At 44.8% G+C, this 25,854-nt stretch overlaps 1 protein-coding gene across 13 annotated transcripts; it reads right to left on the reverse strand.

The window, feature by feature from the left end:
• Positions 1-240: 240 nt before the first annotated feature.
• ZNF384 (zinc finger protein 384) lies at positions 241-25,367 on the reverse strand. 13 transcript variants are annotated; one of them, XM_031610265.2, is made up of 11 exons: positions 24,324-25,366; positions 23,924-23,972; positions 22,883-23,042; positions 20,077-20,143; positions 19,685-19,925; positions 19,032-19,362; positions 6,947-7,171; positions 6,112-6,294; positions 5,224-5,302; positions 4,217-4,375; positions 241-4,063 (listed from the first exon to the last, which is right to left on the reverse strand). In XM_031610265.2, exons 3-11 carry the CDS (start codon positions 22,933-22,935, stop codon positions 3,788-3,790), a joined length of 1,614 nt encoding a protein of 537 aa, XP_031466125.1. In that variant the 5' UTR covers positions 22,936-23,042; positions 23,924-23,972; positions 24,324-25,366; the 3' UTR covers positions 241-3,787. The 13 variants fall into 13 exon arrangements, with proteins under 13 accessions (XP_031466125.1, XP_031466135.1, XP_090005120.1 ...); XM_031610275.2 differs by having other exon boundaries at positions 20,077-20,147; XM_090148994.1 differs by having other exon boundaries at positions 22,883-23,072.
• Between the last annotated feature and the right edge of the window lie 487 nt (positions 25,368-25,854).

Below are 25,854 nucleotides of genomic sequence, written 5' to 3' on the forward strand. Positions count from 1 at the left end.
AAAGTCTGTGAGCAAGAAAAAACAACTGAAACAAGGGGGGAAAAAAAAGACAAAAGGCCAAAATGCAACAAATGGAAAAGGGGAAGGCCAGACAAATAAGATAAAATAGATATTATTAGATAGAAAAAAAAAAAAAAACTAGTAAGGAAAAATTTGTGGCAAGCAAAACCATCGATAAAAGGAAAGGAATTTTGGAGCTTTCATTTGTTTGTGTTGTGTTTTTGTTGGTTTTGGTTATCGTTGTTGCTTTTTTTTTTTTTAATAAAAAGCAGACAATTAAATACTACTGATAGTACTGATCCATGCTAAGTAAAAATGATTAAACTGCTAGGGACAAAGAATAAAGAAAATCAGTCAGCAAATACTTCTAATCCCATACTCAGAAAGAAACAGAACGTGGCAGTAGTATGAAAATAGCAACTTCTCTTCAGTACCGTAGTATCAAAGCAAGCAATAAGACAACATGTACTGGGGACATATATTTTTAAGTCAGTAAAGAAACAGTCCTAGAAGAGTTGACTAACAAGCTCTCTAGCCCAGCAATTCCAATTTTAATTAAATGTGGGATATTAGAGAGATGCTGTAAGACATTCGTGACAGTATTCCCAAAATGCAAATGAAAGGACTCAGTGTCAAAATCAGTCTGAGGCAAAATAATGGAAAAACTGTCGAGATGAAGAATGAATGAATGAGTGAAGAACGAATCCTACAATCCAAATATTTATGAAATACAGATTTTGTAGGGGGAAAAAAAAAGAGAAATGAAACCCTGGTTTCATTCATTGATGACATCATTATACGTTTGGTTTAACAAAGGGGACTGCATAGGTGCAACATACTTAAATTTTCATAAGGCATTGACCTAGCACCATAAGTCAAAAAGATTTACTGTACATAATCACATACTAAGAGGATTAAGAAATGCCTTCTAGCCTGCAAGTCTCAAAAAGAAGCTAATAAAAAGTTGCACTGAATGATGCTTTTCAAGTTAGTGTAGGTCAGATGGATCAGAAAGTTAAAAAGTAACAACTGATACAGTTTGTGGGTGACAAAACTGGCAAAGTGGCTTGTGACCTGGACCACTATAAGCCAGGTCAAACAAAATGGACTTTGAGACAGTCTCACATTAAACAAGCAGGAAATAAGAACTTGGACTATCTCTATTGAAAGGGGAAAAGATTACCATAGGAAGCTGAGATTTCTGATGATTTAGGAATTGCACCAGATAAGCAGCTAACATGAGCTCCTGTATAATGCTGGAGAAAAGAGAAAATGCAATCCTCTGCAGACTTAAGGCAAAGGGAAGGGCAACCTTGTCCATGGCACTGGAAATTGAACACTTAATTCAGAAATGACTGTTTTTACAGGATTCAGAAAAAATTGACAAGATGTGAAAATAAAAGATAAGAATAATTCACAGGCAGGAGGAAATCCCTTATAGTGGAAGACTGAAGGAGTTCCCTCTATTTAGCTTGTAAAAAGTAGATTGAGAGATGTTAGTGTTTAAATACCAGGTCAAAGGAGGAAGCTCTAAGGTTCTCTAAATCAGTGGGACGGATCTGAACTGGAAGCCAAAGGCAACCAAATCCAAGAGAAATCAGACTTAGATATTTAAAGAGCAAGAACACAAAGCCCTTGCAGCGGGTTACCAATGGAAGGGATTTGCTGCGTCCCTGTGCCTCAAAATCAAGCCAATACATTTTGTGAACATGCACTTAAAATACACCTTAGCTATCGAGGCTCAGTGCAGAATAAATAGCTTGAAACATCATCTGTAAAATGTAGGAGTCAGGTAGTCTCTTTGAGCCTAATCTGTGAACCTACAAAAAACTTCAGCCACTTGCAGCCAAGCCTCCTGACTAAACACAGAGCAGCAACTCTCTGCCACAGACTACACAGGTGCAGAGCTCCAACTTTCACTGCGCAAACCACAAGGCTGCCTGAAGACAGGGATGCATTACTCACGGTGCTCGGTGCTTGCAGCAGCAAGATGCTTGTGCTGCAGTCTGGTGCGTGGGGAAGGAACACACAGCACAGGGGCAGGGTGCTTGCAGTAGCACCTCTGAGGAGCCTTTTACACCAGTTTATTTCTACACAAGGTGATTAAAAAAAAAAAGCTCCTTCTGTTTGTTTGTACAGAAATCTGAAACTATAGGCTTTGAGTGGGTATTTTAAATCCCAACACATGCTTTTTTCCCTTGCCTTTTCATTTGAGTCAGCCTCCACGATCCAAAGAAACTAAGAAGTGATACACAAGACCATAGTCATGTGGACCAAAAAAAAAAAAAATTAAAAAAACAAACAAACAAACCAAAAGGGAAGGAGAAGACAAAGAGAGAGGGAAAAACAAACGAAGATTGAAAATAAAAATTTGCCAGGATAATGCGTTTTATAAACACAGAGATAGAAACAGTTACAGCAAGGACAGAGCGGGCCAGGGGTGGGGAATAGATATTTATATATATATATGTATATATATATAAATTCACGGGGCCTTCAGTTTATTCTTGTTGGCTCCCCGTTCTCTTTAGATTGGTCTCTCTGTGGGGATCTTCATCCCTTTCTCTCCACTGTCCACCTTCTGGGGATTCTCTCCCATGATCAGGGTCCAGAAGAGGCCACCACTGCCATGTGAGTCCAGCCCGTCTTGGCAAGAGGAGCCTGAGAGAGCACTCTGGTGGGAGCTGAGCAGAGAAGCTAGCCTTTCCCTACCACCCGCTGGCTCCTTGAAAGACTGGTCTACTCCTCCTCCTCCTTCCCTTTAGGAAACGGGGCAGGACAGGGGGGGTGTGAGTCAGAACTGCTGTTGTTCCACCTTGCGAGAAAGGGAGTAGAGAGAAGGGCGATGATTACTCTGGCAGTCTCTCACCCTCCCCTCCATTGCTTTTTGGTTTGTTGTTGATGCCTGCAGGCTTTTCTGAGGAGGTGAGAGAAGCAGGAGGGAAAGGAGAAGTACAAGCTGCTAGGACATCATCCACAACGGGCAGGAAGAGCAACGAGCAGGAACCCACGTTCCTATGGGGCCTTGGCCATTACGCTGCTCAGATAGCTGGGAGAGGCAGCAGCCAGTTCCAACAGACTCCTCTCTATTGCTCTCCACTAGGGGAGAAGAAAGAGTGCAATACTCCATAGCCCCCAGGCAGTGCAGGCACCTGTCCAGCCCAGAGAACATGCCTCACCTCTCCCCCACACTGGTCTCACTTTCCACTGGGGAGGTTTCTCCCATCCAGTCCTGGGGGCAGGACAATTGACCCCTCCTCCCTTTCATAAGCAGGAGGAACAGGAATGGATATTTCCCTCTTAGACACTCAAGGAAATCCTCAAAAAAAAAAAAAAACCATCCAGTTGTGAACCCTGCCACATTCTTCTGTGGCCCACTGAAAGCGTGTCCAAGCCCCTGTACATACTAGGACTCCATTCCATTCACCACGCATGTCTCAACACCTCCCCACCCCTTCATATGCATCCTACAGTGAGAGAAGGCAAAACAGAGGCCTTTCTTTGGGTTTTAAAGGAGGGGCTCTTGCATGAGGAAGTGATCCCAGCACAGGAAAGGAGCTCTTGCACAAGGAAGCATCCTCCTACCAGGCAGGTTGTTGCACAGAAGGAGCACCCCCTTGATAAAGGCTGTTATTCAAGGGGCTGCCATGAACAGGGTTACACGGCCAGAAGAGGCTGTTGCAGGAGGAGAGGCCGGAGACTTGCACGAGGAGGGCCACCACACAAGCGGTGCCCCTGGGCGCAGGCTATGCACAAGAGGCTTTCTGCTCCCTGGCTTGAGGTCTCTCTAGGAGCTGGAGAGGTGCTCCACTTGGATGGCGCTGGTGCTGACAGTGAGGCAGATGTCCTTATGATGCTCTGAAGTCTTGTAAGGAGTCAGGTCAAAGGAGCACTGAGGGGGAGGATTGGGTTGGTTAGTGTCTCCAGAAGGGCCCCCTGCTGCCCCACCTCCCTGTGGCTGGAAGTGCTGCTGCTGCTGAGAGGCCTGGGCTTGGGCCTGAACCACCTGCTGCTGTGGATCAGGGATGTTGTGTTTCCGCATGTGCTTCATCAGGTACGTCTCCTGCAATGGGAAGAACGGCATGACAGGTGGGGATGACTCACCAAAAAAAAGGAAACAGGGAGGAATACAACAGCTCATGGCGCTGCTTCCACAGAACCTACTCCCCGGGGAAGTGTTCCCACTTCTGATACCTCTCAAGGAGCCAACACTCACCGAGGTGTAGGCCCGGCTGCAGATGGAGCAGGTATAGACCTTGGCATGTTTCACCGTGTGTGTAGCCAGGTGTACCTCCAGCGAGGCAGCATCTGTGTATGCACGGTGGCAGTTGTGGCACTTGAAAGGTTTGTCTTTGTTGTGCTGCCGTCTGTGGGACTGGGGGATGGCAGCAGGGCAGAGGAAAGAGAAAGCAAGTGCAGAGAAAGAGGTGAACATTAATACTGGAGATGGCTTTACCTCTAACACTCCCTTCCAACCAGGCTCCGAGTCCCCCAGGACCCAGTATGCTGAGCTAGGTACACCTGGCTCCTAGCATAGGACATGGTACTTTCCACTCCAGCCCACTGCATCTTCCCCACAGATTCCTTATTTTCTGAGCCCTTCTACACATTTGAAGAGCAGTCTCCTAACTCTCCACAGCATCCATCTTCTCAGACTCAATGCAACTCTTTCAGTCTTTTCTTGCCCTTCTTCTCTCCTGCCCTCTCTTCACACTGACTCCCCATGTCTACCAACTGTCTAAGCAAGATCTTCCTTAACTGATCACAGGCATTTTGCCATTTGGCATTTTTCACACTTCCCTTCCTCCACAATACTGCAACAGGACATATTACCTTTGCTTCCCTAGATGTCTATTCTTACACTAATTCCATTGTAAAACAAACAACAACAACAAAAAATCAGATACTGAGATTTTATTCCACTCATAACATTTAGAAAATGTATTGCCCCAGCTATGTTAGAAAACTGTGGAACAGATGGGAAGAATGTTACTAAGGTCTCGCCACATTCAAGTCAAGCTCATAATTTTACAGGATGCAACTGTTTTTGTGACTTATTTGGGTCACTAGTGCCACAAAAGCCATGAATCTTTTCCCTACCCAGCACTTCAATTTCTGTACTCTTTCACTCTCCTCCCAGCTGCCCCAATTTCTCCACCTCCTCCCGCTTGACAGCTGTATTTGCCACCCACGCTGTTGAGCAGGGCATGCCCAGCCTCTTACCTGCAGGTTGGAAAGCTGCGTGAAAGCCTTTTCACAACCAGGGTGAGCGCATTTGTAGGGTCGGTCCCCAGTGTGGATACTGTCAAGGAGGAAGAGCACAAATGGGAAGCAGTGAATAGACAGGCAAGGCAGACTGCCAGGGCCTAATGCTGTGATAAAATCTCACAGCCACTCAGGAGAGCAAGGGTAGGAATGATGCTGCCTCCAGCTGCTGTTCTATCTGGACAAAGACAGCTCTGCCTGGCTCCTGTGTCCAGCTAGAAGTTAGAAAATGCATGCAGTCAAGCAGAGTTCAGAATGTGACTAGGACTGAGAAGTAAGACTTTATGAATGGGCGGCCAGCTTGGCACGTGGGCCACCTAAGAACAGATGGTTAGGAGTCCGGGGGCCCAGGCTCCCTGCCTCAAGCTCAGGAGAATGAAGAGGAATCCATTCTCCTGCTTCCACGGTATCAAGAAAGTAGCTCTGCTCCTTCTTAGAATACACACTCCAAAAGTTCTCCCCTTATGTTATCAGGGAAATGTGTTCATGTCCCTGTCCCCCTGCAATGCCAGGACAAGCTTCCACACACTCAGTCCAACCCCCGAAGAACCGGGCTGGGATCCTCTACGGCCAATGCCTCTCACTCTATTGCTCTCTCTCTGTACCCCCCGCGGTGCCAGACCAAGGATCCCCAGGGATAGCACATGCCCGCTTCTGCCCTGCCGTGGTCAGCGTCTCCTGCGCAGTCTCCATTCCGTCCACTCTGCTGGGCCACCTCCTTCTGTGTGTGCAGCCGGTCGCATCCCCCGCCCGCCCCCCGCATGCTTGGCGCGCGTGTGCTCCACAGGTGCATGCCGGCAGCGCGGGGGGGCCAGGGCCAGGCCCCCAGCCTCCTCTGGCCCTTACCGTGTGTGCTGCTGCAGGTGGGAGAGCTGGCGGAAGGCCTTCTGGCAGTAGCGGCAGGTGTAGGGCTTGGCCCCCGAGTGGATGCGGAGGTGCTGGGCCAGGTAGGATGTGTTGGCGAAGCTCTTGGAGCAGTGAGGACACTTGTGCGGCTTGACAATCGCCGTGTGGAGCTTGGAGTGGATCCTGCCGAAGAGGAGGAGGAGCAGCAGCAGTTGGACACGACCGCCATCTGGCTAGTGCTGACGGAATGAGGGCACAAAGGGGGTGGGACAGCACCACTATCTGCTACACAGAGGAACTCCAATACGGCATGAGCTCACTCAGCCTCAAACCGTGCTCCCCTTGGATTCAAGAGCCCATGGTCTGTCCGCACCGGGGGAGGATCCAGAGAGAGAAACTATAGAGTTTGGACTGAGGGGCATTGGCAGAGCTGTGTGTGGAAAGCCTATGGCTGAAATAACAGGGGGCCGCAAGCCTGGACTGAGTTGTTTGACAGAACTATGCTGGGGTGACAGGGAACAGATCTTCTATGTGTACTTTACTCTAGTGCTGGCAAAACCAGCCCTACCTTTTGTCAGATGACGTTGTTCCATTGCAGACACCCCTCAGAGTAAGTAACATTAACTTCTGCGCACACCCAGCCCCTCACAGCAAGCAACAGGTCTTAACGTGTCAGATACCATGACTGCTGGTTGGTTGTGTCTGAGATGTGACCAGCCCACGGAAATCATCAAGGTCTCCCCAAGCAGTCACCCACTGAGGGTGCCCACTCACAGCATGCTGGGATGACAGCAACATGCAGTGCTGAAGGTCCCCAGCCTCCTCTGGCCCTTACCGTGTGTGCTGCTGCAGGTGGGAGAGCTGGCGGAAGGCCTTCTGGCAGTAGCTGCACGTGTAGGGCTTGGCCCCTGAGTGGATGCGAATGTGCTGGGCCAGGTAGGAGCTGTTGGCGAAGCTCTTGGAGCAGTGAGGACACTTGTGTGGCTTTGTCTCCGTATGGGACTTGGAGTGGATCTGCATCTCCGACTTGGAGTAGAAGGTCAGCGAACACATCCGGCACCTGGGACCGGGGTGAGGGGAAGAGACAGCGTCATATGGGGGCAAGCCCCAGTATCTATCAACTCTAACTGGAAGGGCTGATCCACACTGAGTGAATAAGGGATATTTTCTTACTAGGAGGTTCTGGGGAGGTTTCACCTGGGACATTGTGCTCAGCTGCAAGTGCTCCAGTCCCAGAGGAACAAACTTAAGCTAGGAACTGGCAAAAGAGACCAAACTATACTTTGCAGTCATACAAGTGAAGGTCTTGGGAGAATCAGAGATTAATTTATTGTGCTTACAAGGAAGACAGGGCAGCACTTTGGAAATTTTTCTACAGCAATCTAAAGGGGACAGGAACAACAACTCCCAGACAAAAAACATTTTGTTCATCTATTATTTATTTCAGCCAAAAAATTTGGAAAACCTGAAAATCCCAGCTTAACGTTCATCCTCATTATAAAAGTGAATTCCATGTACTGCAAAGTCTGCAAAAGCAGTTATGACAAAAACATTTAATTCTGCTCCCATTTTTGGAGAAGACACGTTTATGAAGACAATGCTGGAAGTAACAACAGTGCTGCCTTCCTACTGAGTCTCAAAAGATGTTCTGCATATCAAATCAGATATTTCACTGGTCTAATTGGCTTTCACCGTTTCTATCTCAGTGATGTTTTAAAATGTTTTGTCTGGGAGTTTGGACCCATCTGTTCCCACAATGATCAGAAGCATATCTGATAACACAGACTCTTTGAATAGGGAGAAGCAGTGGGCAACTATCACCAATGGATGCTGATGTTAAAAACCATTCCTCCACCATAATACCAGGTTAAGAGAAGATTGTACTCTTATAAAATTAAAGGTGGTAAAAGAGTTTGTGGTTAATAAAGTGACAGAGAGCTAGAGACTACATCCAAGTGACTGAAGTTTTTATCTTCCCTCAAAAGTACATGCCAACAAGTGGCAGAGTTAAGGTTTCTCTGAAGTAAAAGTATTTCCACTTGCAGACTTCTCAATTAAATAAGACAAAATGGAACCTGCACTTGGAATTTTCAGGGTCACACCCGAGGGAAAAATTCCACCTACAAGACCTCTGTTCAACCTGTTGTGCTGTGTTAATTATGTTTTTGTGCCTTAAGTTTTACAAGCGCTTAAGAAATTGCTCAGTGACAAAAGTCTCTGCAGTTATTACAAACAACAGAGAGTTTATCCTGCTCCTTCCTACATTCAAGTGTTTCTCCTCCTCCTAGGAGAATACTTCATTACATTTACTACAATGGCTATTTATGTTGGAGCCAGAAGCCTTTATGAAGCATGTGGTCTAATTAGCACACATAATGTAGGCAATATTTATTCAGAACCTACCTTAACTTCCACAGGCCCTTCCAAGCCACAGCTTGATTTTGAGCCATTTAACTGGAAGCCATGCCTTCCCAGCGAGCACTCTACCACACATCTGCCATAATATTTTTCTCATATATCACTGTTCTTTTAAATTCCTTATAATCTCTAACAGTTTTTTCCACATTTTCAGCCTTCATCTCTCTCTTACCTCCTTTTAACTGCACAACTGAACACAAAACGTGTAAGAATGTGTTTAACTTATAATTCCTCCCTCACATACACGCAACCATCCTTTCTAGCATCAACAAATAGAAGCAATCTGTTTATCCCTAGGTCTATTTGAGATGCAAAGAGTAAGAAAAAAACATCAAGATCACCTTTTAGAAAAAGCAGGTTTTGGTTTACAAACCCAAGCATCTCTAAACACTTGTCCAGTTTGCTCTAGACTTTATGAAAAATGTAAAGCCAGACTTGAAGACAGCATAGGCACTCCACAATTATCAAGTCATATTTAAAGAATGAGAATTGTATTCCTGAAAGTAGCAATGCTAAAAAGAACTTTAAAGTGAGCACCAAACTGAAAAGTATCTCCAAGCTTCAAGTCCAGTGCCTTGCTAATGCAAGGAATTAAGCCATAACCCCTTGCATGACTTTATCGAGCTCCTTTTCAGTGGATGCTTATTGCCAGTACTCTGTTGAATTTTGCTCTGCAATATCACTCAAATGAGGAATCATTCAATTGAGAACAAGCGTCCAGTGTGACTCTGCTAATATGGCTAACTGAATCAAAGAGGAACAGAAGGTATCATATTTGTAGATATGAATTGTGCAACTATTCTTGCAACAGCATATCTAATGCTGAAGACTAAGTAGTCAACAATTACTGAAATATCCAGACAAGTTCAGAAAACTTTAGAATCACAGTATGTGGAAAATCTACTTCACAGTAAAGATTCAGTGAGCCCAGTCTATCTAGGCTTGGAGGAAAGGTTAAAAGACAGCTTGGTTAGTAACCATTTAAATCTATGTAGGGAAAAGAAATAGAAATTATTATGGGTTTGGTTTATGCAGCAAAGAGAAGTATCATAAGGTACAATAGCTGTATCAGACAGTACAAGTTAGAAAAGCCCAAGAAGAAACAGGATCATTTCAACCATGAGAATAATGCACCTTTGGAACAACATTCAGAGGCTGTATTATGTTCTCAATCACTTGGCTCCTACAATTACTATTTTTAGAATTCAGCTACCTGTCCAAGTGTACTACTTTTCTAGACATTTAGCTCTAGTGTACATATGTGTCCTGGGAACTGATACCTTCTCTGCAGTATATGACCATATATTTTAAACATCCCATTCTTTTTTGAAAAAAATTAATGAACTTTACTATATCTAAGCACTCCCACCCACTGAGTATCTAATGACAATAAAGCCATCTTGTTTATTGTCCAAAACATTTGAGCAGCAATTCCTTTACTTATTTGCTTTGTCAGGTATCTGCCTCCAGGTCAGAAATTCCCTACAATAAACTTTGATGCAGAGTAACAATGTTCTCCATTTTCACAAAATCTCCCTGGAACATGCGTAAGAATGAAAGATAAATCTCAATGTGAGGAAAAACAGCAAAACCAAGAGACTCCACACCCATATACAAAACAAACTAACAAAAACCTTCAAAACCTCAGAAGATAAAACAACAACAACAAAACAACCTCGCTTGTCTGCATTTAGCAGCTGTGGAGGTCTCCAAATTGTTTTTAAAACAATATGAAAATATATTTCATATATATGGACTTATTTCCCAATAATCCAACTAACACCAGCCCAGAGAGGGGAAGAATGTTATGAAGCATTAACAAATTCATTAGCCTCATGAGTTAAAAAGGCCCTAGAATACAGCAGACAGCTGCATTTTAGAGTTTTGCATTATGCGGTTGCAGGCATTTTCATGGGAACAAATGATCTATTTAATTAACGGCTTTGCATTTTGCCTAGACTACATCTAATATTAAAGGGGAGGATGCAGTCAGTCCTCTGGTGGGTAAATATGGATTCAAAAAAAAATGTTAAATCCATATGGGTAACGAGGACATCGCATCGCATCTGACACTTACAGTGTTTCAGTATTTTACTTCATTGAAATTCTCCTCGCTGGGAAGAGGAAAAATAGGGAGTGCTGCTTGCTAAGCATGGACACAGCGCTACATGAAATAATTCATTTTTTCCTTAATATGCATTTTTAATCTTTTCTTCCCATTGTGCTTCTGAACTACTACTACTACTTCTACTGTATTCTGAAAGCAAGTAACAGAAATGAATGCAGTATTCCCATTGAGAGTGTAACAAAATATTCTACGACTGTTTGTTATGGCTCTGCAAATTTAGCCTCAGAGAATAAACTCTTAATAATGTAGAGGTGCATTTCTCCATATAAACAGTTAGTTTTATACTCATCAGTATACTATGGAACAGAAGTAACACCTTACGATGTTTATAATCTTTTCTTTTTATAGGGAAGCTACAGAAATAAAGTGAGATAAAAAGAATATGTGCATGGTAAGACTAACACCCTCAAAAAAAAAAAAAATCAGGAAATGCCAGTAAAAGTTGGATATATAATTCTAATTCTGCTCCCATATGAAAGTCATCATGATGAGTCACAAACAAAATTATGCTTATAGGAGCTAGACTACAACTCAGTGCCATTGTTTTTGCTACTTCTCATAGAATGTTTCGCCTCATTCATCAGATGCTGTTATGAGATAAAATACCATCTGAAATATCATCTCATAGTAAAATCTGCCTACCATGAATTAACAGCATTTTTCAATCAGGTGATTAATTAATTGTGTCACAGTTGTGAAAACTGTAAGCTTTTACATGGCTTTCAGAATTCAATTTCCTATTGAGATTCATCTTTGAATTTACCTGAGCCCTTGCTCTTTCTGTTGGACTTCAAATACGAGATCACAAGTTAAAAATAAAAATAACTTAAAACAACAGATCAGAAGTTAAACTAGTTAAGTTTAGGCTTCCTGAGTCAACAGATATTTAGTAAGGAAAGAAATTTACTGCCTTTGCAGTGCAGAGTTAATGAAGTAACTAATGCAATCATAGCATAATAATGGATGCACAGAGCATAAGAAATGCTGATTTAACCTTCAAATTATCCAGTATTTTAAAGCTGAATTAAACTTTTCCTCACTAATATTTTGTAAGAGGCAAGGGGAAGGAGATAGAATATTTAAGATACAAGCCTAGAAAACTTGTATAAGACCTAAATAAAAGTATATGAATGCAAGCTTGTAACAATTGTACTCCTGCGTCCATTTGCCAAGTTCCATGATTGACATGCATACAATCAAATCTGCTAATTACACAGAGATCTTCATTGACTTATTTCCACAGACCCTCTACTGCTTGGAATCATGGTAAGATTACAGAAAACAAACATGCACCATTGTCCTGGCAAAGCAGTGACTATTTTTAAATGCTCTCATCATATAGCATTTCTCCAGTCCTCAGACTCAGAGGTGATTCCTGCATTCTGTCAGTAGTTCCAAATGATCTTAGAAAAAATATCAGACCCAGAATTTTGTAGCATTTCAGCGTGCTTCACAAATTGCCTGTCTTCCTTTAAATACCTTGTTATTTATGCTTTCAGCAACTGCATTTGCCATCTTTTGTCAGAGCCTCACACTGGGAACTCACATGATGTCATTTAATTTCTAGAAGTCTTCTACACTGCTTTCCAGGACACTGTTTCCCCATTACTCACATTACTTATTCTTTAGATTAAAGATGTTCAACTGCAGCCAATAAGACACTTCCTAGAATCACTTAATATTCCAAGTTGGAATGGACCCACCAGAAGGATCTTCAAGTCCAGCCCCTGACTCCAATTCTATCCAGGCCTACATTATTGTTTTAAATCATGTCTCAACATCTAGGTCTCAATCTCTGACTCTGCTGGAGAGGCCAGGCTGTATTAACCAAGAAACTAAGTCTTACATTGGGCTGTACTAAAACCACATTTTGCTTGAACAGCTCAAGTTCAACAGCCACATAAAACTTACTCTTAAAAAAATAAAAACAAAAAACACCCCTCAACTATCTACCAGCAATTGCTTCTATCTGTAAATTGTCAAAAGATTTTCTGTTGACCTCTAAAACCACTGAACGACATCAGGCTTAAGACCTCTATCGATTTCTGAAATCAGTAACTATTAGAATAAACAACCAGCAAAGCAATAAAACACGATAAGGTGTTTCCTAGGAACATGATAATATCCAACGCTAAATTAAAAAAAAAAAAACAAAAGCCCCATAAGAAACACTAATACATTTGGAACCAGAAGTAAGGTCATCTGTGTCACCATAATCTGGCTCTGCAGTGCAGTCACATATTCTGATACAGCTTTATCGACTGCTTCAACAGAACTGCATGCTTATTATGTTGCACAGATAAGATACTTAACAAGCAAGTGGTCAGGATTCTTCATCACCACTGTGATGAATACAGCATCAGCCTTGTCAAGCAAGTGCGATTCCAACCTCAGAAGGCAGAATCACTCCTCTGTTGGAGCCACACAGAAGTGTCAGCATTCCACACTCATCTGTCCCCACAGCATCCATTTCTTTTTTCCTAACAGTAGGAAGTGACAAAAGACAGGAATGAAAAAAACAACCAGTAAGATATACCCCCTAACTATGAGTGGCTAACCCAATATCTGCAAACATTGATTTTCCTTTAAAGGAACTTGACAGTACATACATTTAAATCACAGCCCCTGTAAGACTTCTGCACTGTAGCTGTAAGATACTACGCTTCTGCAAAGCTAAAAAGGATGCAACATGTAACAGAGGACTATTCAATGATACTTGAGAGGGATTATGGTTTTGGGAACACCAGATGCGATCTAACTTGTATTTGCACAATGTGGCCCGAACCACAACTTCAGATACACTATTAAAAGCGTGGCAAACAGCCTACAAGTTCTTCACGTTAGCAGTCAATTGCCTTCCCCGAATCATCCTTCTCAACTCCACACCCCCATGCTGTTTTGATTTTTATACCGTTCCTTTTTCCTAAGTAAATATTCAGGACTCTGACAGGCTATCAAGTACACTCTAACTGTAAACACATAAACAAGGATGGTAGAAAAGTGCATTGACTCAATAGGGTCAAATTAAGATGTGACCGCGCAGACAGATGTGTGATATAAGAGATTTGATGTTCTCTCTCTCCAGCTGAAACAGTTACTGACTCCCTCATTCCCTTGCACACACTGACAAGCAAGTAAAATGCACTAAAATTAAAACTCGTGACTACAGAACCCTTCCTGTTCTTTTTACTTTGCACTATGATGAACTACAATGAGAACACACATGCACATGCAAACATGTAGTTAAAACACCGTAACAGAAGGGAGAGAACTTACCATAATCCAGGTTTTCACCTTATTATATCCTGAGACACATGGTCAGTCTTAACTATCATTTCTAACCTTCAGACAGTGCTCATACGCAAAGCAAAGCTTATGGTACAAACAGTGTGTGTATATAAAGAAGTACATGTGCACCTGTCCTCCTTAGAACTTTGAAAGTATAAGCCAATTTTAACCAAATCCAAAAAAGGGGTAAGAATTTTAAAATCACAATAAGTGTCACAAAAATATGCAGCTGGAAAAGATAAGAGACCCTCTTGGAGCCCCCTGCTGAGGGAAAGGCTAGTGAGCTCACCCTTGATTAGACATCAGAGAATCCACACAGGAGAGAGCCGCTGGAAACCAGGCTTCATTAGTTCCGCTGCTCACGGAACTACTTGTTAAAAAAAGCAAACAGAAATTCCAACATGTGGCATCACACTGACACCCACATTGGTCAACAGCAATCTTAAGAACCTCTGCCACCACAGCTAGGACAATAAATGATATTAATAGCAGTTTGTTGTCTTTCTAGCATTGGAGGGGGTGAGGCTCTTTGCCAGAGGAGGTTATATACTAACTAGTGCTGACAGCAGAAACGTGCCAAAATTTAGGAATACTGGATTTAATATTTCTAGGCTTTGGAGGGAATGTGGTCAAACTTTCTGCCCCATACTTCCATCTCTATTACTCCTTTGCCTGTAACCTTCCATCCTGTTGCAATCCCATCTCTCCTGCACCAAGACCCAGCCCCAGGTTCTTTTCCTATATGCCCCAGCCTCCTCATCCTCAGTTGCCATGATTCCTCCCTGTTCATTAACATTTATCTCCTCTCCCCCACACTTCTATTTGTCTGTCCACATCCCATGCTCTTTTCCCCATCTGTTCTGTTAATTCGAGGCACCTCCATTTTCCAGCTCCTTGCAGATCTGCCTCTTTCTTCCTCTTTCAGTCTTGACCCTCCCTAGCTTTCCTACAACCTTGCAAATTGGCTCTCCATCACATCCTCTAGTTCGTGAGGCTCTTTCCTCTCTCCTGCTTTCTGATTCCCATCTCTGCCTTATCGAGTTTCCAGACTTCAATCAGCTCCAAGCCCTAGCCATATCTCACTCTTGTCTCCACCACGTTTGAACCAAGCACTGCCTTCTTCCACCTTCCCATTGTGCTTGCCAGAGGGGGAGGCTCCTGCCGACGCTGAGCACAAAGATTCCCTTCTGAAGCAGAATGAGGGCTGTGACTGAAGGAAAAGCAAGCTTGGCTCTTCAGCACTAATCTAGAAGGCGCTTATCACAGTATAGAGAGCACACACATAGTACAGCCTCATATAAACACAGAGAGGTCAGAGCCTATTTAGTTCTTCTGTGGAGACAAACAGTCTGGTCAGGGCCTGAATTCATGCAAACCTCAAATACCAACAAAGATGATACAATAATCTTTGCACATTTCAACAACTAAAGCATGCAGCATCTCAGAGCATACTTAACAGATAGTTTTCAAAATTTACAACTTAACCAAATTTTTAGGCAGACGTGGCTTATGAAAGCCATTACCATCAGATTTCAAATCTATTAAAAAAAAAAACAACAACAACAAAATCATCACCACATGGAAAGGTCAAATAGCAACTCTAAATTCAGTGTAGGGCCAAAAAAAAAAAAAAAGGGCTGAAAAAAAGGACATGCCCACCACCTGTTGTATTCAAGCCACTGGCTCCCCTTACATTCCTAATTTCCACCATCTAGATTTTTCCCCTTTCAGTTTGTCTTTGCTTCTTGCCAAGACCTCTAAGGCTTCTGCACATTTTCTTTCCCAGGACACACTTCAGAAGCTTATGTCTATTAGCTGGTTATTGTATCCCAACCTAAAACTCCCTCCCAGCCCAGTGAAAGTAAGGAAACTTACCAATGAAGGTGGGGAAACAGAGAGTTCTGTGACTATAGTTAAACAGCAAGGACCTTCTCACGCCTACAACTTTTCTACTTGTGTCCTCTGTTCAAAAGCAGAGCCTACAAAACCATCTCAGACAAAAAACTGGTATTCCTAGCCATTATAAAGCAATACTTATATTAAGTTTGTTATTGCTGATAAAGAGCTTTTTTCCTCTAGAAAATGCAAGATCAAACTATTCAGAGAACTGTTTGATAGCGAAAAACTGATGATCTGAACCAGAGAGACTGAACCATTTCAACCACCTTGTCTACACATCACACCAGAAGCTTTAAGAAGTGCATTTGAACACACACCAAAACAGTACTGAGAAATACCACTGTCTCCAGGATCTATACCCTTTCCTCCTCAGTACCTTTTAAAGTTCTGATTAGAAATCATGTGCTTCACACACTGACAGCATCTTAGTAGAAACACTCTTGATGCTGAACTCTTTTTCCGCAGGAAAAAAAAGTAAATTCTACCATGATGTCAGGAGATATTAACAAAGAGCTGACAATGAATCCAGACAAGTCTGAAGTGACATTATTCATGATGGAAAATGCTTCACAGAACTGGTTTAGATGCTTGTCCCCTGCAGGTACAAGCGCTCTTCTAATATCACTAAGCAGAACAAGGACTCTTGCCAGACTAATCCTAAGGCTGGATGTGCAAGATCTGCAAGCAACATCATCATCGGTAAAAGCCTCTCGCCTTTTCTTACAAAGAAAAACCTAGTGATAAAAGATTGTTGCATCAATGCCACAGCAGACTAATTCACTTCCAGAGACGGCAGCAAAACATCTGCCATTTGCTTGGGCAGGAATCGCTACATTCAATGGGCTGATCTGTAACACTTGTATCACCTTTGTGCTGCAATTCCTTCAAAGCCTGCCTGCAGTGCTGCTCATTTAAGGCCTTGCTCCTTCACTAAGACACCAGGAGTCAGGAATTAGGGAAATTAGCCACCTGCTCAGACACCCGTGACAAAAGAGCTCATGGAGATAAAAAAAAAAAAAATAGTAGTCTGATTGATCAATATAGTACAACTCCTTCCAGGCATCTGACTAGACTGTCCTTAGCATAACAGGATGAGAGTCAATGAAATCACACAAACGCCCGCATGTGTACCACAAGCAAATCCTTCAGCCCAGAAGGGAACAAGTTCAGAAAACCCTCCCATGTAATCCTAAACTAGCTAGGATACATCTGCGTACTACAGTAATGGCAACTACCCAAATCATTATCATCCAGAACAGCGAAGGAACCCAGGAGTTCTCAAAAGTTTTAACCTATGGATGTTATATACAAAGATCTTCCCACAGCTACAGGAGCACTCATTTTCTTCTATTTTTGAACAATTCTTTTTAGTTCCAGACTTGCACGTGGAAAGCGTCAGACAAAGAAGAGACCCCTTGGTGATCCTCAATAAATATCAGTTTGGCTATCTTGCACCTTAATACTGCTCAGAGGAAGTTTGTCTTGGGATGGGAACTGGAAGAAGAGACAGAGGCGGACTAAACGTGAAGACGTGAAATATTCCTGGTTACATGCTCCTACATATAAACCTATTTGTGTGGGTTTTTTTTTTCCTGCAAAGTCTTTTTCATGATCAGTTACAGAGACTATGGGCGTTCATAAAGTTTCTGCTGAGTCACTCCACATGGTCATTGGCATTTTTTTCCAAACTTACATGTAAACAAGGAGCTATAATTAAAGCTTTGGTTCAGCTTTAATTCTAACGTTCACTGCCAATTGTGTCCCCTGTAAATACATATCTAACAACCTAATTAGCAACCCAGACTGTAAGCAGCTTGAGTAGTGTGGAATTGTGGCTAGGGCCCAAAATAAATGGTGGACTTAAAAATAGCAAGCTACCTAACACTCCCACCCCACTTCACCATACGCTGATTGTATTTTCAAAGTGGAAAAACTGGGACATTGGGTAAGGGAATAAAAGGACTGTTCCAAGCTCTAGTTTTGTAGCCATTTAACTGTATTGATTTAAAAATGTAAACGTTTTAAAAATGCTGTAGTTAAAAATGAAACATGAGTCTAGGATGGATGCATAGATTCTGTGGAGGTGCCTTCATATTCTTACTGACTTACTTCCAGAAGTCTTCTGACTTACTTCCAGAAACATAACTAAACTGGTACAAAAAAAAAAAAAAAAGAGGGCCTAAGATGGCAAAAGGGAAACTGTTTGAGAAGGATTCATGGACACACAGTAGGGAAGTGAGATGAACTACGAATCACATATTTCTGCTTTCATCTGGCTACTACTTTGACTCACTGACCTTAACCAGCCCTCAGAACCACACACATCACTAAATACCCATACTTGCTCCTGCTTCCCAACCAACACTGACCATCACATTCCCACTCTAGCACTCACCTGCTCTGTCCAGCAGCCAGAGCTCAAAATGTCGTGCTCCTTATTACCCTCTGCTTTAAGTACTTCCTCCTAGTTAACCTATCTCCTTCTCCCAGCACTCACTTGTATAAGTTCCTTAAGCCACATCCCTCCAAGCTCAGAAACCCAACCTCAAGGCTCAGAACGCTCTCCCCTCCTATCGAATAACTTTTGGGCTCAGTAACACCCTTACATCTAATTCAGAACAGAACTTTTTTCCTGTTTTGTTGGGAATGCTGAAACAGTAAGACAGCACATAGGGCAGTGCATGCAGGAACAGATGCTATCACCACAATTCACTTCCAGCTATGTTCCTCCAGTATGGAGAATTTATATTGGACAGATTGGAGTCCTCATTCAGGGCCATTCAGGTACACTAGGACTCTCAACCACACCAGAAGTGCTCCAGGTGCACCAGACAGTACTGCACTCTGCAGTATGCCAGCCACACTACCCAGCTGCAGCATCAAGGATATGGCTCAGCCTCTGACAAAACTAACATTAACTAACTGAGCAGTACTAACATTTGTATGTTTAGAAAACTGAGATTGTCCACTTTGAAGAAGATGCTTAGTTTGGGGTCAATCTATCAGCTTGCAAACATTCCAAATTATCAAGAAAACTCAACTTTCTCTGCAGCTAAGAGTTTCTCTATTCAGGGACTCTACAAAGAAGAGGCAAAGATCTCTCCCACCCCCACATAACCCTCCAAAGAGCTGAATATATCCCCAACCCCATGCAATGTAACAATCATGGTTTAACCCTGCTCCCCACCTGTATGTCTTGCCATCCTTGTGCTGGTCCTCATCATCCTCGTTTGACAGCACAAAGGGGTCACTCATCTCTGGCAGCCCCGATTCCTGCAATCGTTTCTTCTTCCGGCCCCGAGGCGGTTTGGGGGCAACTCCCCCACCCCCGCCCCCCCCCCCACCTTCGGAGAGGGTGGTTGTCCCCTTCTTGGTCAGATCAGGCACCACCTGGAGGGCTGCCTGGGAGCCAGGGGGTAGTGCAGAGACGATCATGGGAGCTGAGATGGGAAAGGTTTGTGCAGAGGAGGCTGTGGTCACCAGGGAGCCAGATGGAGAAGTTATCACGAGACCAGGACCTGAAAACAAACAAAGATGCAGGTCAAGTATTACATTTCTAATGACCTCCTCATCCCACAGAAGTAAGCTTTATACATCTACATTTAAAACAGAAGAACAGCTTAACCTCTCCAAAACATTCTCGGTCTTCACAGCCAGAAGTCAAACATCTGTACAGAGCATAGATGAATAGACTTCCTAGAGATTCTCAGTGAAACAGTGCTTAGGGGCAAGGCAGTCTACACCATCAAAAATGCTCGGGATAATCTATAGTCCCAAGAGGATTCTCCAGAATCCTGTGCTACACACATCCTGGCAATGTCCTGTTGCAGAGATCCCTACCTGCTGTCATGAGCCCAGCAGACTGCACTGGCACCACGGTGATGTTCTGAGTCACAGGGGCTTGGCTGTGTGGTGTCAGCTGCTCCGGCTTGGTGTCAGAGTCCATTGCAATGCCAGTGGGTAGGGCCACTGAGGTGGGCACTGTCAGCAAGGCAGGGTAGTGGGGGGGAGCAAGGCTGCAGCCCTTCTCTGTGGGCAATAGCTGCTCCTTCATCTTGTTAATAAACATGGTGTTGTCAATCTAAACAGGTGGGAAGAACAGCTTTTAGAATACTGGGGTACAGCCTCTTCCAGCAGTTGGCTGAGCAAGAAAAGCAACAGAAACATGCATCATTCACAAACTTCTAATGTGAAGCAACATCAGCAACATGGGTGAAAGACAAAGATCTTACCTGTCCTGAAACCGTGGGCACTGCTGGCCAGAAGTACGGAGAGGAGTTGAAATGAGATTCTTCCATCCTAGCTGGGCACAGGGGGGAACAGGAAGGGGGAAGGGAAGAGGAATGGAGGAGAAGGAAGACAGAGACAGACGCACACACACACACACACAGAAAAGGAATATTAAACCCAAAATGACTCCAACAGGGAACTGCCTCAGTCTAATGCTGTGACAGTTCCTTAATCTCCCCTTTCTCACTTAAGCAGTCGCTCCCCACTTTTGAGCTATCTACCCAAATCCTGTTATTTTCAGGGAAAAAGTTATCTGCTACTCCCACAGACTTAGGCCCATACCTCTTGCCTAGTAGTCCTCCATGCAAAATAAAAATAATGACTACACCTGACCCAAAACACCTCTAATATTCCCCAACTACCATCCACCCAAGTACATGGCATAAAAGATCAAGTCTGGCACGTGCAACCTGGCAAATACAGCTGAAAACCATTGTTCACTTCACAATCATCCTGACCCCAAAAGCAGTGAAAATTCTGGACCCTGCCTGTCCCTCCACCCCAGCTCACTAAGGATCCAGATGCAGCAAGGGCACATTAGCAGCATGTTGTACAGGAAGAAGGACAGGCAGAGAGAGGGAAACAGACTTGCCCAAGATAACAGACAGCCACAGAAGACCAAGCAGTAAAACTCAAGGCTCCTAACTTCCCGCTGCCCTCTGCTCTGACCACTCCAGCCCCACTCTTATAAGAAAACCAGAAATGTCACTCTATCCTGACAGACAAGATCCACCTCTTTCATCCAGCAAGACCACAGAGCAGGGAAACAACCTGACTACCCTGCTCCTGAAGGTACTGAGGTATTTCCAAGAGGTATCATGTCAGGGCTCTCTGCTGCCTGATGCAGTCCCGTCTCCAGGACAAGAATCTGTAGGATTCTGCCCCTAGTCTAGTGCCCACTGCTCAATCTCAGCTCTCCATGGACAAGTTAGACACCAGAAGATAGTCCTCTGAGGACAGAGGCTTAATCTCTTTAGGATCACCTAGCTGAAAGAATTATTTTACTGTTCTTTCTATTCTAATCCTGTCATTCCTCCATGTAATATCACTATCAAGAGAAATTTGCAATGCTCTGTAGATGCTATTGAAAAACTAAGATTCACAAAACAGTATTTTCTGGAGTAGATATGCCTGTTTCTGAACAAATACGGCAAAATTGGCAGGTAAAATAAATGCAATAAAAAACTAAGTTCAGTGAACATTACATCTGGCACAGCAAGCTGCTTAGATAAAGCAAACACTGCAGGTTTGCAGCTATCTGCAAATTGTACCAGTCCTACTTCTGTTATGATGTGGCAATAGACTAATTAACGAGTAAATATTGTTTCTGAAGGACCTATCTCAGTCATCAGATAAGCTAAGGAACATGCCCCAAGAAGCATGAAACACTTTCCAGAAGTACATTAGGACAGAATAAATACATGTGGAATTGCTGTGTATGAGCCAAAACGCAGAGATAATTTTCCTCTACGTAGAGAAGCCGTATTTAAATGAACCAAATTACCTGTTAATTTTGTTTTTATGAATTGCTCACGCAACAGCAAAGCCAAGTATTCCTGCCTCACTCACTCACTACAAATCAACCAATAAACACACTTAGGGATGATTTATTTACCTTGCATCAGTGGCATGCAGACACACTGCTAGCTGCCTGACTGAATTACTCTGGATTTACATTGCAGCAATTCAATCAGAATCCAACGGGGCACATATCTTTCCTTTGCTTCTTTTTCTGAGAGAAATTAACTATGTATTCTGCCAACAACAGGGCTCTATGTACATAACACCTAACTACACGACTGTTTGCTTCCAGAGAAAGAAAAAATACATGTAGAGGATAAGGCCTTCCTTGGCAACTGAGAGCCACCTGAATCAAGAGGGTTTTTTTGGTTGGAATGTAAAGAAGTTTCATTGTTATTGTTTTAAATAAGTGAACTCCTCTTTGCTCAGCTAAACAAAAAAAAGCCAACCCTAAGCAAACCTGATTACGTAAAAACAAAGTCTCATATAATAATCAAATACATTTTTAAAAATAAACTTTGTAATTATTGAGTCTTGAATCCCTCAGACTCAACCATAAACTTCAGCAGTAAAATGCAAGGACATCAATTTCAAGAAAAATCTCACAACAACTTTCTTTCTTAAGGAGCATAAAGCATGAAAGGCACCTCCATCTTCAGGCTGTAAAATCCAAATGACCACAGACAGGTGGCACTCAGTGGCCTCCTGTTTCTATCTAGTTCCTGCCAGACCTTCACAAAGCACCCATCTTTTTTTTTGCTTATTTACAAAATGTTTCAGTTTAAAACCAAAACAAACAAAAAAGCCAACACACCAAGGAAAAAAAAAACAATAAAACAACACAAAAACCAACCAAAGAAGTTCTCATTGATTCTCAAAAGATGACTATGCTGTTTTCACTAAACTCTCTAGCAATCCTTCTTCCCATCCAGCAGTGTTTATGCTTCAGCAGATATTGGGATTCAAAAGACTTGGCTTGAAAGACTGAAATGTAATGAAGTTCAAGAATGTGAAGAAAAAGGAGAAAAGTGTAAGAGTCAAAGCTTTCATGCAATCTCACTAGCAAGCCAATCTTCCAAAGGGAGAAAACAAAGATAAGATTCTTCTACCAAACTACCATTCTAATACCCGCAGATGTCCCTCCCCTATCCCACTTTTAGGCTAAAGGACATTTTGAAAACATGCACCCCTATTCATAGCCCCCACTTTAACACCACTCACACTTACTTTACCAGAACTCTGTACGCAACCCTTCCAATTGCTCTATAACTATCCCACATGGGCTGGAGCTTCAACCCTGTACCACAGCACGTTCCCACTGCAGTGCCTTCATCATCCCAGCTTCCACAAACAGGCCAGAGATGGGACCTTCTTCCTATTCACCAGTCTAGTATCAGACAGATGTCAATGTACCCTCCTGATATAAACCAAAAACACCTTCTGTGTACAAGCCACAAATGTACATGCACCAAATAAACAACTGAGTGAACCAGAGAACTCACAAGGGACAAGGAAACTGAAGTTTATATCTCAGAGAACTTCACAAAATCACATACTTAATGGTCTGGGCTTATACTTCTTTGCAGGTCATCACTTTAATCAAAAACACACAGATAAAAAGCACGTGCAAGTAAACGGTGAGGCAGAGGCTGTGTTTCTGGAAGGTATAATCAAGGTTGGATATGCAGATATTTAGAGATTTACTTTAATGTAGTTTCCTTTATTCTCCAGATACTCAGCATTTATTTATACGTAGCGTAGAGCCTTCATCTGACAAAACAATTATTTAAATTGTCATTCTGTGTCTGCCCAATACCTTTGGCCAATAAGAGTGAGCTTTTGGGCTCAATCACTGCAAAATACTACAGATGCTGAAGGCCACACAGGATATGGGACCAAATGCTAAAGTGCCTCCCTAAGCTCCTCAGTACCAACAAGTTTGAGCACTGCTACGCCTTTAGAACAAGCACATGCAGATGTACATCAAGCACACCCCAAAGAGAACGGGCAAACCCTGAGCCCCAGTCCCCCAGCCCACACACTGCAGCTACAAACACTGGTGCCGTACCGGACACGGGGGCAGCCATCACCCCGGCCGACCGGACCCGGGGCAGAAGCCTCTGCCTGGCGAGGAAGCGCCCGGCACCCCACCGGCCCCATCCCGGGGGCCATCCCCTCTCCCACCCCTGACCCCGAGGCCCCGTCCCGCGGTATTCCCTCCGACTCTGCGCGCCCTCAAGCCCCGGGCGCTCTGCGGGCGCTGCTTACCCCTCTCACTCTCCCTCCTCTTGCATCGCTCCTCCTTCCAGGGCCGTCTCTGCAAACAAACCGCCAGGGTTACGGGGCTGCTCGGAGGCCACCATGACGCGGGCCGCCCCTCGCTTGCAGCCCCCCGGGGAAGGGCCATGGGCGGCGCAGGGCTCCCCGCGGGCACCGGCCGGGATCGGAGAGGCCCGCACCCACCTCCCCCCGCAGGGCCCCGCCACCGGGACGGACGGACGGACGGGCGAGCGGACAGACAGGCGGCCCGCCGCCGTTTCCGCTTCCGGAGCGCCTCGACGCCGGAAGTGCCGCTTCCCCGGGCCCCCCCGGCCCCGCACCCGCCGCATTACCGAGCACCACCCCCCAGCGGCGACCTCAACCCCGACTCCGGCGGCGGCCTCCTCACCGGAAAGAGGAGCGGCGAGGCGCTTCCGGATCAAGAGGCGGAGCGCGACTCAGTTCTTCCGGGGCGCCGAGCGGAGCGGAACGGCGTCATCGACGGCTTCTCTTGAAAAAGAGGCGGAGCGGCGGCGGCCGCCGGCCCGGGTCGCCTTCCCGGCGGCGGGAGCGCGGTGGGCGGGCGGCTGGGCCGGAAGCGGGGCAGAGGTGGGCGCGCGCCTACCGGAAGCGCGGGTGCTGGCGAGCGGAGAGCCCGAGTTGCGGGGAAGGCGGAAGTAGCTGTGGCGGCGCGCGGCGCTCCCCAGCCCGGCGTTGAGACCGCTTCCGGCCCAGGAGGCCTCCCCGACGTGACGTGCGCCGTGCGGGAGCGCGGCCCTCGTGAATATTCATAAGAAATATGAATATTCATGAACGGTCCCGCCCCTCCGCCGGGCTCCCGTCCACGCGCCCTCACCTACCTTCGTCCGGTCCAGCCGGACGCCGGGCGTCTGTTCTGCGCGGCTCGGGGCAGTCCGTCGCTCCCTGCGCTGCCCCGCGCCGTGTCGGCCGACCTGTCGTGCTGGGCCGGGCACCAGAGCCTGCGCTTCGCCGGTGGCCGGGTCAGAAGGCCGCCTGTCGCCGTGTGGGCCGTGCCCCGCGGTTGCGCCGGCTCTGGCACGGCCCCGGGCTCGTGGCGCTGACACGCTGGCACGCAGCCCGCCTTGCAGCAGGGCTGTTTTCTGCCAGCTTTGCGAATCGGAGCTCCTCAGCCACATCAGTGCTGTAGCGGACAGAAGGGCAAGGCCGGGCTTAAAGGAGGCAGGGTAACCCCCTTTCTGCAGTTGCACACAGCATAACTGCACCTATACGCTTTTTTTTTCTTCCCATTATTATTCACAACTTGACGCCGGGAGATGGCAGCTCATAGTTTGATGATGTGGTTTCCCAGATTAGGCCCAGCTAGGTTGCTCGTGTTGCTGTGCAGCATGCTTGGCTGCACACAAGGCAGTAGCACGTCCTTCAAGCCTTGGTGATGGCACAGGATGAGGCATGAGGCTGTTCCTGGACAATGCAGTGCACCTTGAATTGGAGAAGTCCCACGCAGTCATGAAACCAAGCTTGCTATTGTAGCCCTACCCCGCCCTAAACTCTTGTAATTCAGGTGCTGAGAGGCTTTTGGATATAATCTACGTCATTCCACCATGTGCAGCAGGACTAACTTTGGCACTGGAGCCACCTTCCGGGTTAAATTAGGTTCCCTTCTCACCTATATTACTACTCGCCAAGCATTTGGCTTAGCTCTTTCAGTACTCCGACTTAAGAAAAAAGTTTTTTTTTTTTTTATTTAATTGTTACATGAAATTTGTGCCAGCTTGGCCTGCTGAAACAGCTCTTCAGGTCCAGCATGAGTAAGAGGGTGGGACCGGGGAGCACACGGCTGTAGCAACCAGTGTTTAGCTTGGCTAGGGTGATCACGAAACCACAATATCCGGAGTGCTGGGCAAAAGGAAATCTCCTGGTGGCCAAGAGGTAGCGCCTGCCTCGCCCAAAAAGGTGCT

This window comes from Phasianus colchicus, chromosome 1 (assembly GCF_987193195.1).
Source record: "Phasianus colchicus chromosome 1, bPhaCol1.hap1.1, whole genome shotgun sequence".
Lineage (NCBI taxonomy): Eukaryota > Metazoa > Chordata > Aves > Galliformes > Phasianidae > Phasianus > Phasianus colchicus.

What these genes read in the sequence shown, in the direction of transcription:
- ZNF384 (XM_031610265.2), bottom strand. Translation starts at nt 22,935, where the DNA reads ATGTGGGATAGTTATAGAGCAATTGGAAGGGTTGCGTACAGAGTTCTG. An exon ending in TGCCCACGGTTTCAGGACAG is followed by an intron (nt 19,926 to 20,076) that starts GTAAGATCTTTG and finishes CCACCTGTTTAG; the next exon opens with ATTGACAACACCATGTTTAT. An exon ending in CGCAGCTTTCCAACCTGCAG is followed by an intron (nt 4,376 to 5,223) that starts GTAAGAGGCTGG and finishes GCCATCCCCCAG; the next exon opens with TCCCACAGACGGCAGCACAA.